This window comes from Chionomys nivalis, chromosome 6 (assembly GCF_950005125.1).
Source record: "Chionomys nivalis chromosome 6, mChiNiv1.1, whole genome shotgun sequence".
NCBI classification, from domain to species: Eukaryota; Metazoa; Chordata; class Mammalia; order Rodentia; family Cricetidae; genus Chionomys; species Chionomys nivalis.
Window position 1 is genome coordinate 15,299,113 of NC_080091.1, and position 14,108 is coordinate 15,313,220.

General features: G+C 37.8%; 1 protein-coding gene across 8 annotated transcripts in view; it reads left to right on the forward strand.

Annotated features, from left to right (window-relative positions):
- Positions 1-14,108, forward strand: part of Ccdc85a (coiled-coil domain containing 85A) — a 182,536-nt gene that overhangs the window by 133,685 nt on the left and 34,743 nt on the right. For all 8 annotated transcript variants that reach the window (XR_009057266.1, XR_009057267.1, XR_009057268.1 and 5 more), the window contains exon 3: positions 6,305-6,381. Coding sequence is in view for 5 of the 8 variants with exons in the window: in XM_057772319.1 (XP_057628302.1) it covers positions 6,305-6,381 (77 nt within the window). In the remaining 3 variants the exon portion in view is untranslated. The remainder of the gene's footprint in view (positions 1-6,304; positions 6,382-14,108) is intronic.

Below are 14,108 nucleotides of genomic sequence, written 5' to 3' on the forward strand. Positions count from 1 at the left end.
TATAACTGTTGGGCAAGTGAGAAGAGAGCTAGTAAGGACATATGGAGTGGGACAAATCTAGAAGTAGAAATATTGAGCTGCAATGTCAACGGTACCATCCGGGCACCCCTCACAAAATATTTGCCATGGAGTTATCTCTGAACACCTGTTGCAGTGTGCTCTGCATATGTTCAAAGAAGTTTATTCTAATGTCTGGAGAGTCTAATTACTTGAAAGCTACTTTTTATTTCTCTAATGGAAGCATCGGGAGCATTTAACTGGGCAGTGGAATGAGGAGAGGACGTCTGGCTGACATAGAGTTGACAGTTAAGGGAATTCTAGGCCAATGAGAGACTGAACTGCTTCCCACAGAAAGTATCTCCCTTAGCTCTCTGTCCAGCTGGCAGGCCTCCGAAGAGTAAAATTAGCTTGAATGTGATGGACATGGGCAAATCTAATTCTACTTTCTATTTATTTAGAGGGATTGAATTTCTTTTTGCGGGGATAGGGTGGGATGCTTTTTACCCTAAAGACTGTCTGGCAATAAAATTTTCTGAATGACCTCTCCAGACAAATCTGAAAATGCTAATTTTTACAAGAATTTTTTAAAATAAGAAGAACATTAAAATATAATGAAAATTTTAATCACTTATACTTCTGTAGCCAATATAAATTCTCCATGGAACGCTGACCTTTGCTTCTCGAGGAAGAAGAAGAAACGAGTTTTGTCAGTTCTGAAGTAATTTTTTTAGGAGTGTGTAAAAACCTGTGACTAGTGGGATTAACAGGGAATTCAGAGGAACTGTTTTAGCAGGCAGGTTTTGCTGAGGAGGTGGACTGGACTCTTGCTGAGACTCTTTATTACGCTGGTTAATGCTGCTCTACCAGAGCACCACAGACTGCCCGATTTATAAGGAATAAATCTAATTTACTGGTTCACAGTTCTAGAAGCCAAGGCGGGGAGGGGGGTGGGCAGTATCTGGTGAGGACATGCTTGATGCTACATCTCTGGCTAAAGAACAAGAAAAAGAGATGGGTTTTACAGGCAAACCTCCCTGTTACAGGGGGACCAATTCCATCCAAGACAGGGATTTTTTTTGTCAGGGCCCCATCATCTCTTCAAGGCCATGGTACCACCTCTCAATTTCAAACTCGTGACAGCAGAATTTGAACCTGAGGTTTGGAGAGGATAAGCATTTAAACAGTTCCCTCCTTCCTCTCTTTCTGTCTCAGTGCCTGTGAAACAGTATGCAAAGTGCTGGCCAGCACAGTGTTCCAGATTTCTTCCATCCCCCTTTCACCTTTCACCCTTCAAATGTGCGGTCTCTCCTTGAGCCCCACAGTCGAGACCTAATGTTTTGAAGGTGCGAGAGTACTTTATGTAATCAAACCTTTCAGAAGTTGGGCAGACCCTAGTCTTTGCTCCAGTGATAAAGTCTCTACAACAGAGTGATTCGTGTGTGATTGGGGTTGTGTTTCCTTATGGGGAGAAACAACTGTTTCCTTCAGAGACAGAGAGGTAGAGATGGTTTTGTATTTTTATCAGCGTGCTTTCAAGCTGGCAGAGGAAAGTATGATAGTTCTTTATATGGTGAGTATGTGTCAGGAAAGTTAAAATTTTGTCAAGGGTAATGTCCATCATCAAGTTAGGTCCTTCAGAGATATTTTTATCAAGGTAAAAAGTGGGAAGCAGTGTTGAGATACCTCTGTAAAAGATGGGCATAAGTGCATGATGAGGATTGTTCTGTTACCTTCATAATAAAATGGAGATTTTAAAAATGTATTTGACTATAGAATGTTGCATAATAATCTTTAAAGACCAAGTGCTGCAGTGTAATTCTCTCATATGAAAACTGTTCTGGGAGCTGAGGGACTACATGGATTAGAAAATCAGTATTGTATTCCATCTAACCATTGGAAACATTTAGAAAATACTTAACTCAGGGGTGGAGAGCTGCCTCTGTGATTAAGAGTAATGGCTAATCTTCCAGAAGACCCAGGTCCAATTCCCAGGACCCAAGAAGCAGCTCACAATGATCTCTAACTCCAGTTCCAGGAGATCTGATGCCCTCTTCTTGCCTCCATAGGCAGTGCAGATACATATATGATTCTGACATACATTTCGTTCCGTTTTTCAGTTAATTCTGGAAGCATTTGTTCTTAAGAATGAGTCATCTCTGATGGGTTGGCCTTTGTTGTGTAGCTCAGGGTGACCAAGAATTTGCAGCAATCTCTGGAGAGCTGTGATTACAGGTGTGGGACACTAAACTCAATTTGCGTACATTTTGAATGCTTATTTTATGATGAAGAAGTCCTATGAACTTTTGCACGAAGGTTCAGGAGAAGTAAGGTACTTGGAAAGAAATTACTTCTGACTGTCTTGAGTATGTGTTAGAGTATTAAATTGAGTTTCTCTCTCTTTTTTTTAAATTTTTGTCTAGCTTTTCAAATGTCCCATTGACCCTAAATATCCCAGAATGAAATGAGAAATAAGCACTTTCAGGACAACCACAAGCAAATTGCCACGTGTTATGTGGTTGCGGCTGTTTCTTTGTTCCTGGGACTATGGACATTTTTCTGGGAACCAGTTGGTCCCTCTCTGTGCGATCACATGACTGCTTTCCTTTTCTGTCTATAATAGGGTTGTAGCACCTTTCTTGTCTCCCTGTCTTGCTGCGGCTCCACATGGGCTTGACCGTGTCATTGTTCTGCTGATCCATCCTTAGGTTCAAGCCTCTCTTTTTACAGAATGAAGTCAACATGGATTGATTTATTCCTGTGTCCTAATATTTATTGCATTTCTTACTCTCACATGAATCTGGATCTTTTTTCTTCTCAGCTAGTTGGAGTTTCTTAGCAATAAGGTCCTTCTTTACTTATAATACACATGCATGCTCTCTCTCTCTCTCTCTCTCTCTCTCTCTCTCTCTCACACACACACACACACACACACACACACAAACACATGACACACACACACAATAGTAATTTATTTGTCTTATGATCTTTTGGAGCCTCACCGTAAGAACTGAAATGACACATGGACATCTTAGTTTTGCAAGGCTTTTCGTCACTGTTATAAAGTAACAGGCAATTTCAATTGTAAGTCCATTTTGTGGTGATTACTTTCTGATAGAAAGAAGGCTCATGTTTGTCAATTCTCTTATGTTTTTCATGTTCCTTGTGAGAACTGAGAAAGCAGTTTATTTTATAGTTGTTTCCATTGAAAATGGGGTGAAGGTAGAGGCAGTAGGGGGAAGAGTTATAGAGGACATGGAGAGTAAGTTCTAATAATAAATGGGCTGTTTCTTTCTTAGCCTACAAATGACCCTGCCAGTTTATTTGCAGTCAGTTGAGACCAAGATGTAGCTTATGATGAGACTTTTAAAGCCATGGGATTTCATATACTTTATTCTATTGTTTTACTTTTTAAAGCTAACTCATATACTTTGTATCCCATACTGGCTAATTACTACAGTCAAGCTTGGACGACCTATGGTTTAGAAATAAATAAACCTTGGAATCTTAAAAGATGAACAAGACATGTATTGATTTTTATTTGATGTCATAGTTGGAGAACTGGATAGTCTTTTCAATGGCTCTTGATATAGAAGCCCAGGGTCTTGCTGTGATGGAATAACCCAGGCAAATATACCTACCCACTTCCTATTATGGAGTGTGCCCACAGCTTCAGCACTCCAGTTTCTCATGAGATTAAATACTGTCCCTGTTTTTGTCTGTAGGAGACTCCCCCCCCCCATACAGGATAGCTATTGTTTGTCAAGGAGAATTGTATGAGAAGGTAAGCACTTGGGACAGTTAATAGGACTTCTGGGGCCAGGACCAGCTAGGAATCAAAAAGGGAATTTGTACTTTAAGGAGTGTCTAATGACTTAGATTCTTCAGTGACTGACACAAAGTTGTCATGTGATCTTCTTATAGAAGAGATTATATTCTTTTAGATGAGTTTAATTCTTATAGAAGAGATGAACTCAACCTCTGTCTTTTTGCTTTCATTGTAATATGACATAATAAATGTATTTTATCTGGTTAAAAGCACTTCCCATCTCTTTACACCCGAGTCTGTACATACATACATATGAGTGTGTGTGTGCGCGCGCGTACGTATGTATGACACTTTCAATGTTGAAATTAAGATTTGAAGAAACCATGAGCTATGTTTGTTTTCTTAAAAGAAAGGAAAAGAAAGCAAGGAGTTGGATAAGTTGGGAAGTGGGGACCATGATCAGAATACAATGCATGAAAGAAATTATTTTCAAACTAATTAAACAACAGCAAAGGATAAATAGATTAAAGTTGTAGTGTGGAGCAGTAGACAAATGACCCACCTCCATCATAAAGTGACTGGATATAATCGCTCGATTAAAACATATTCCTTTCAGTACCATTTTCCAGTCACAGTAAAATTCACTATCTTCACAAACTCTTCTCCAGTCTTTTTTTTTTTCTTCTTTTTTTTAGTGGGAGGGGGATTTAAAGACAGGGCTTCTCTGTAACTTTGGAGCCTGTCCTGGAACTAGCTCTTGTAGGCCAGACTGGCCTCGAACTCAAAAAGATCTGCTTGCCTCTGCCTCCCGAGTGCAGGGGTTAAAGGCATGCACCACCACCACCGGGCTAAAGTACTTTTAAGTTCCATGACCTCAGAGATAGTGTAGTACAAGGAAAAAACGACTGAACTGTACATTATGCAAATGGAGAAAATAGTCTAGTTTACATGGCTTAAGTAGAATCAGTTGTTAATTTTAAAGGTCCTTAGCAGGAGGCTGTTTTTCTAGAGGAGAAAACTGGGTTTGCAGAACTGTGTGAGTTAGGAATCCCTCACTGCATCTTGATCTACAGAGAATTGCAGACTCAAGGTCTGTAATCTTACCCTTACTATGCAGTGTACTCTCCTTCCTTCTCTGGAAAAGTCCACAAAACATAGCTTTAACATTCCATTAAGCTTTGGTGAGAGCACATGTCTAGCAATGTTTTCAGTTTCCCCTGTTTCCACCTGCTTATATGAAAAGTGTCTGGAGGTCAGTGTGTCAATATGTTAATGATATTGAGGGTGATTTTCTGCAGATCTTTGTGAACATGGACTTGCTATGTTTAAATGAGGTGAGCTTGTTTTATTTGTGAATTAAAAACTGATACTTCTCATATAAAATGCCAGCTTCTTGCTTTTGAAGCCCTCAAAAAGGAAATGAGTTCACTTAAGCAATTCCCAGGCAAAACTAGTAATATTTTTTCATGCTGAATTTCAGATCACAGCATTAACGCATAAGTAGCTAAAGCTCCAATGACCGATACTTTTAGCATATACCATTAATGTGATTCAGTTCCTTCATTTGCTTTTCTCGTGTGTTTCTGAGACCCCAGATCATGAAGACCCAAGGGCGATCTGATGCTTCATTGTTAACTACATATGGGGATATGAGTTGTTCTGCCATGTGCTTTTTACTACACCTGAAATGGGTCTGTTCTTGAATAATGTCCGACATGCATTGCTAAATGAGACATATGAATATTGTCATTTTAGTGAAGAATTCTCACTAGTCACACTCTTCCCAGTGCAAAACTCTACTCTCTTTCTTCTGTGACCCCTCTCATGCCAAAAAGCTCTAAAATGTAGACTTTGTGTATGAACAGAAATGGAACGTAACATTCCGAGTGTCCAGCATCTGAACTTTAAAAAATTTAAAACAAGTATCAATTGCAATTCTGTTGCCTTTAGTTTGCTTAAAGATTGAAGAAGAAAGACCTAAAACAGACAAAGAAAGATGCGAACAACAAATAAACAGATCATGGTCCTTAGACCCAGCTAAAATCCTGGTGTAAATGTTTAGCGCTGATATGGATATTCTCTAAGTCACAGCTAATCACTTAGCAAGAAGAATAAATGTTTCTCTTAAAACTTCTAATGTCTCTTGGGAAATTGAAAAGATTTTTGTGCTTGACACTCACTCTAGTTAAAAAAGTTAATGAAATCTGGTAGTTGATTTTGGTTACAGATCATATCACAGAAACGTCTTGTGTATGGGACAAATAAAAATATGTGAAGAGAGATTCCAGAAGTTCTGAGGCTCAACTGGTGTGAAAAAGCGCAGCCTCCTTATTTACTGTTTTCTTGAATACTGATTGACATTGTACAATCCTCAAAACTGTGTAGTGTGTATGTTTTTTATGGAATGAATTTTCTTTCTTTTCTAAAGAACAGACGAAGTAGTCAATTGATCCAATTAAATAATCGACCAAAGATATGCTTAACAGTAGAGCAAACAAGACCTTGTGTATAATGTGAGTTCTTTCTTTTTAATTTTAGAATCCACCTTGTCCTATGTTAGGCAGCTGGAGGCCAGAGTCAGACAGCTGGAGGAAGAAAATCGCATGCTGCCCCAGGTGGGTGACTTCCAGAAGTGCATAGCTAGCCAGTGCCATTTGAGTTGTAGCCTTTTATTTGAAATTTAAAGTCACAATTACATGTTCTCTTTTAAGCGATAGAAATCATGTTGTAAACAGCCATTCATCATGTAGATTGTGGTGACGTTCCATGACGGCCATCATTCTCCCCAGACTTTTGAGTGGTGCACTAAAGGATGCCAATGTCAGTAAGGCTGTGAAGTAATTTAATGTGAGGGAGGGACCAACACTCACACTGCCCTTCGCACCCCGCGTGCTAGCCGGTGGGTAAAGGGAAGGGACTCATTTACATTGAAATTTTGGTCATTTATGAGCTAAGTAAAGCTGTTGGTTAGAAGTTCATACTTTAATTAAATTAGTGCTTTCTAGAAGTTTTTGATTAAATTGAACTCATTTAGTGCAACAAAGTGTAACGACAGTAATAGACAATGTTTACTTTGGAACCTCATTATCTGTCACTGGTGAGTGGAAAGTTGCGTTTCAGTTTTGTGTTTTTTTTCCCCCCCGGGATATTGAACGGCTTGTCACATATTTCACTCACAAAAATGTTTCTGTAGCTGTTAAATTGGTAAGAACGAGGCTGGTTTTGTGAGGTGGTGGTTTTCAGAAAAGATTTTCTTGAAAAGCTCAACAAATCCACAGGTTGTAAGGTAGCTCCCTCTCTGACAAGAAGGCAGTGATGCTTTTAAACATCTTATACGAGGTTTCCAAGAAACAGATCCCCTGAATTCCTTCTACCTTTATGACCATTTGTATGTGACTAAGGGAAAATTGCCCCTCAGCTAATGAGTAAGTGATATTTTAAATAAGACAGATAAACACATTCTATTCAAAGACAAGATATTTAAACTTGAAGGCAGAGAGGCTTGGGAGAACCATTTGGGGTCTAATAATTGGAGTTGCCTTTAAAACATTTTGTTCAGTTGTGATGATTTGGGCTGTTACGTCCTGCACATGAGAATGTTTTTCTGTCTCATTCATTGGCCAACTTATTTCTAGAAATCATGGAATTAATGAAGTGAATCTTCTCCTTATTCTCAAACTTCTCCTGTGCTCAAATTCATCATACCAGAAAGGACAGTTTGTATTGCAAAATAAGATATTGATACATTTTTTCTTTTATGTTCTTTCTTACTATTCTGTTTTTCCCCCAAATATTTCCTTTTATGTTGAATTTATAGTATGACTGCACTAGTATCCTTGACTGAAAACATTGAACTTCTCCCCTGTTATAAAGAAAATTAAAAAAGAAAAACACAACTTATGTTTGTCATATCTCAGGAAACTATAAATTTGAAAGAAAATAGGGAAAAGGAATGTAAAACAAAATACTTGTGTTTTCCTTTTATTAGGGATTGGGTCTTATCTCAGATATTAAAATATCAGTCATGTGCCATCTTGTTCAAAAAGTCCAACTGATGAGAAAGTGATTTTTTAAAATCTGAGGCTGGTGGGGGTGATATTGTAGGTAAAGTTACGTGCTGCTATGCCCCAGGGCCTGAGTTTCGTTCCTAGGTTCTCACAGGAGGGAGGAGAGAACCAGCTTCTGCTGATTGTCCTGTAAACTCCACACATAGTGTGGCATGTGTCCACATACATGTGCAATAAACAGTAAATGTAATAAAATGTTTTTACACCTGTAAAAATAAATATAAAACTCCTGAAGGAAAACAGATGCTTCCTTGGGTATTTCTGAAGTATATGAATACTTAAATACATTGAGCTGCATATTAAACTGAGAAAATATTACATAATCCCTCATATTAAAGTATTGGACAAAGTGTCCAATTATATGCTTTTAAACAGATAGGGATTTTGCTCTCAAGAAAAGTCTTTGTCTTGTTTGTCCCCTAAAACATGAGCAGGAAGACCATGTTTCATTGAACCTATGATATTGATAGAAGCGACGTATTTATTATATAAAATATAAAAGAAAAAACATACCACATCAATTTCTAGATATTAAACATGGAAAACAGTTTTGCATATTTAAATAAGCATATTTGGATATCAGCTTTAAACAAAATACATTATTTGAAATGTATGCCAAGAATATAATGGTCTCAGTTTACAAACAATACTTTAAGTTTTAAGTTTTGAGTATCTCTTTCACTTATAGCTAAGAGGGTTACATGACAGAAATGCTGGTTTAGCTGACCCTGTAAGTACAAGTTCATGCACACACATACACATGCATGTGTACGTACACACACATATACACACACACATGAGAACCTAATATGGAGCATTATAAGTTGATCCCAGAGAAGTGAAATTCTGTAAAGGTGTTCACTGAGAAGATTGAGACTTAGGCGGATGGCACAAAGGCTTGCCTAGCTTGCTTTTAGATATTTTGTGTACGGTTGCAAATAATGTCTGGAGACCCTTCCCCGCAGAGCCTCTCTGTACTTTCCTGATGCTGGCTGATGTGCAAGGTCAATCCAGTGCTACATGCTGACATTTCTGCATAAATTAGTTTTGCTATTCAAACACTTGATTTTCAATTATAAGAGCTTTCTCACAGTGCCTTGATTAGAAGGTATCTTTTATTCCTAAATTTATTAAAGAGTGCCCATTTGTCTTTGGATTAATGGAAATAAGAATGTAGTGGCTAATTGGATTCTTAAGTATGTCAGGTTCCTTTGAGGCTATAGCCAGGTTCATTTCTGATTGTTCAGAGTTTAGCCTAATTATGTTTGGCAATTAGAGGAGAAGAAATCTCCTCTTTAAACACCCACACTTCTTCTCTATATACAGCAGTTTGTAACTAACAAAATCACAACTGTAAAAGGTTGATAGAAACAAGGCTCTGTCTTTTACAATTTGGGGGGTAAAGTATAAATAAAGGCTGGAGTCCATATCCTTTAGCTAAGCAAAGTTAATCAGGTCCCACAATGAAAGGCTGAGTGTATAGAACAGTTGCAAGATGCTAGACATAATGGAGTTGGTTCTAACTGGTGGTGGAGAGTTTCCCACAGGAAGTGGGGTGGGAGCCTGACATCTCCTCTGCAACAAGGTGTCCAGGGAAGGCAGAGTTTCTTGCACCCCAATGGTGATAAGAGTACCCTGCCAGGATTATGGAATTGTACTTTAAATCATGTTTATTGGCACTTTTCAATGACATCTAAAGGAACAATGATTTTACTATACTTAGAAAATGGAATACTGTTGTTAGATACTTTATTTTAAAAATAAACTCCCTTTTAAAAGGCCAGTATCCGAACAGCAAAGACTACCCAAACTTTTCTTGAGCACTAATGTTTATTAAGAACACATTAGAAATATCTCAAAGGATTGTGTATCACTCTAGCAATCCATATAATGCTAAAGCTGTTCAAACTAACCTCTCAGTTCCCTACATGCATATTGGATATGATATGAACCATCAATGAAAATTGCACGGTATTTAAATAAATATAGCTGATATCTATGCAATTTTATTAGCCTAATCAAAACGGGTAGAATCATCCATATAGCATAAACAGCATTTATAAATAACAAACCCAGTGTGGTATGAAGTTATAGTTGTTTAAGGAATTTTATGTCAAAATGAAAAGTATCACATCTGTTTTCCTATAAACTCATATATAAATGCAAGAATTTTTTCTGGATATAGGACCATAGATTCTCAGAATTGGACAGAAACTTACATATTCTTTACTATAACTCACATTTTAAGAATAGAATATCAAGTTCATAGAGATTAGGAGTATTTCCCTGGACAGACAGCTAGTTAAGAAGGGACTCAGGCCAAGGTAGATGCAGGTTGACCTGATAATCAGTTCATATGATTAATACAAGTCCATATAATAAAGTTACTAAATCTTTCATTTTTGTTTATCTATTCTTATTGTCTCATTTGTTCTTGTCTTAAGAAAAATGTTGTTTTTGTGAAAGCAACAGCACCCATCACAAATATGAGAAATCCTGTGTTTCACAGTAGTGTTTCTTCTTGGAGCATGTCCAAGATAGTTTAGAATCATAAAGTTGAATTATGTAATTACAAGTCTACATAGAAAATTCACTCATAACAGTGTGACCAGAGAGACTTTCTATTCATGGGGCTGAAGTGGCTCAGTGAGCAGAGAGTCACAGTGGTGATGCTCAACTTGAAATTAATTGGCTAGCCCCAAATCCCAGCCTCGTTTCAATCTGCTCATTCCATCATTGCTGCCTTGATGGTCATGGGAATTTATTAATTTCACTGTTTCTGTGCTGGTCTCTAGTGAAGAATTCTCTTCAACTAGGTATCTTTAATTGACTGATGTACTTAACTGATGACCTTAATGTAAATTGTGGTGCTGCCCTTTGAGGGCTTTCATTGCTATTCATATATACTCCTGAGGTAAACTATCATTTTTTTGGAAGAATTGTTCTTCCGTATTCCGTATTGACTAAATTTCGCATCACAGTGAGTGGTAAAACTGAAACAAACAGTTTGGTAGGTCCAAAGCCAACGGAGTGCATTTGTTCCAAGCCCTATTGGGAAATCTGTTCCCTTTGATCAAAAGCTCTGGCAGCAGCATCTGCTTGGCAAGCACTCTGTGTGCTCTGTGCCACCCAGGTCCTTCCGTGTACCTGCCCACCTCTTGAGAGCTGGGGCCAATACAAGCACCCAGTACCAACTGGTGTCCTTGCCCATTTCTGGGCTGTGTTGCAGCAGAGCTGCCTGGCAGACAAAGCTCTGGGATCTCCACCAAGAAGTGCCCTTTCAGCAAACATGGCTATTTCTGTTGTGCTGAAGTATCTAATTTTAGGACTGGCAATGAAAACCTGCCCTCCATGTAATTTGGTCACAATGTGGTCTCACAATGCCGTCTTTCAGAGCTCTGAGAATGAATCAGGGCTGTTTCAGAACAAAAGAAAAGAACTGTCACTATTGCCAGAAGGGCTGGGAAGGGTACACAGGAGCAAAGGCAATTGTGCCTCTTACTTCCATGGCAACACAGTCCAACTGCGGATCTCAGAATTGTTCCTTCATCTCTCCTGGATGTGTACAAGCAGTAGCCCCGTGACCGAGCAGAGGTGGCAGGACTCTGACAAATGGGGACCTTGTCTCTTTCTCTTTTTTGTAGTGGAGATTATTATATATTGTCTTTGTATTTTTCCTTGTCACATTTTCTGACTATATGATTTGTCAATGTTTTTGAATTTCATAGGGCTGTAAGTACAGGCTTCTTTTTGGGTAGAAATTACTCTTGGTGGATTAGTAACAATCACACAAACACACACACACACACACGTCACAGGGTAAGCCTTTCTGGGATACTTCGAGCAAGTGATGATGTCTTTAGCTACTCTTTGCATGGAAGCTTCTACTCTGGCATCTTGCAGAGTAATGGGTGCAGAATTCTTTTTTTCTTTTGCATAGCCATTCCAGTACATCATATGACATGATAGAAGCTAGATATTACAAATAGGGAAATCAGTTAATCCATTAAAGATTGACTACTTTTGCAGTCATATTGGGGAGAGGTAGATAATTCATATAATTAACCAAAAGGAAACGTTTGCATAAAGTTTAGTAGAACCTCAAAAGACAAATGAGAACTCCACCAGGGAGGGGGCGTTGGAATGGAGGCATATGTAGATACAGAGAGCAAACTGTTAAGATGGGGAATTTCATGCTAAGAAACCTAACTGAATGAATATTTAAACTAATGATTCCCAGGGAAAATATCAATGAGTAAAATTTATAGGGGGAACAAAGCTCAAGACAACATAAGAGTGTTCCAAATGCCAAACTATATTGCATTCTAATAAGATCTTCTCATTCTTAAAAGGTCTTGCTTAGGAATCTGATCCATGACCACATGTTATCATCCTAATGGGGGATTGTAGTTGAAATAGACATGTGTATTAAGCACATGGTTTTGCTGTTTACTACACTTATTTATAAAATCATTGTAGGGACTGGAGAGATGGTTCAGTGGTTAAGAGCATTGCCTGCTCTTCCAAAGGTCATGAGTTCAATTCCCAGCAACCACATGGTGGCTCACAACCATCTGTAATGAGGTTTGGGGCCCTCTTCTGGCCTGCAGACACACATGCAGGCAGAATATTGTATACATAATAAATAAATATTAAAAAAATAAAATCATTGTATTTGCCAGGTGTTAAGTTATGAGGGGCCATGATATCAATAATTCATCCTTAGTATCTTGAAACGAACAATGGGACATTAACAATTACATCAATAGGGCATGTTCAAATTTTTAAATTTTTAGATCTGTCATAGATATTTTTGGATGAATTCAGCAAAAATGATGACTTATTGAGCATGATCTTTCTATGTAGATACAATAGCTAGAATTACAGATATTTAATAAGCGGAAGTAGCCAAGACTAGAGAGAGTAGGAGATGGAATTATGAGAGACACTGGTGCTGTTCTGTACCAGAAGTGTGGCTTCTTCCTCTTATCTTCACTCCCCCAAGAAGCCCAAAGAAAAGCTAAAGATTCAGTATTCTCTAACAGGATTAGGTAGCTATCTCTTGACTTGAAAGTGGAGAACATAGTTTTATGTTTGTTTTTAGAATTATATCACTGGGATATGGATATCAAAACAATGTTAAGAAACATTGGCTTACTAGAGACTTGGACAAATGGTCTGTGACTCTGGACTGGGCTCAGGTTCCCTGGATCTTCATTTCCAGACATAGGTTACTTCCTCTGTGACTAGGTAGAGGAGTCTCCATCAAAATGTCTTCCTGATTCGGCTGTTTCCGATAATGGAATTCAAACCATTTTCACGAAATCTTGTGTTCCCATCTTATTCCTCCCTGTAGCCTGAAGAAAAATAAACATTGCTCATGAAATATAGCCTACTGAAAATTAAGGTTGTTGCCAATTAATGATTGGTAATCACTTACATGTGTTTTCCAAATAAGACAGACAAACATGAATCCAAATAGTCAATATTTATATCACCTAAACTTAACTATATCGTGCACAAGAAATGTGATACAGGCAAATTATGTTCTTTATAGATATAAAGTAAATGATTTGAGAATTTCTAAATTATACTTAAAAACTACTGTTGCATGGGGAAGAGTGTAGTTCAGTCATATTTAAGAAGCCTTAACTGATGACTTTGGATTCAGAGTAATCTAATGATAAAAAGGCACTCTGACATGCTAGAAACAACACTGGACAGGGGTCTATGAGAACTTGGTCTGAGATTATGATTGCCATTACGTAGCTCATAGACCTGGGGGAAACTCCTAAAAAAATTCCCAAGGCCTATATTCCTTATCTGTACAAAAGGATCATCATAGGTAACACAGAAGGTTCTGTCAAGCTCTGTAATTTTATGGCTCTATCAAAGGCAGTTAAAACATAATATATACCAAAACAGATGTGTGTGTGTCACTTTTATTTTGATACTAAAGTTCCTTAAAACTTTAATAATTTGTTTTGAGATTTTTATTTATAAATATATCTTTCTACCACTGTAGGTTATGTAACCCAATTGGTTCTAAAGTTAATAGAATTTCACCAGGCATCTACCAAAACTATTTAAATAACATCAGCATAGGTATGTGTATGTTAGAAGTTTAAGTCATATTAAATACCCATGTAGTGGGTTCATATACTAACTGTGTTAATTTGCATGTATTTTGAGGGATGCACGTGTTCCTCAAATATAAACTTTTCAGCTTTTAATTTTTACATGAAATTTTACATAATGAACATCAAGACTCTAGT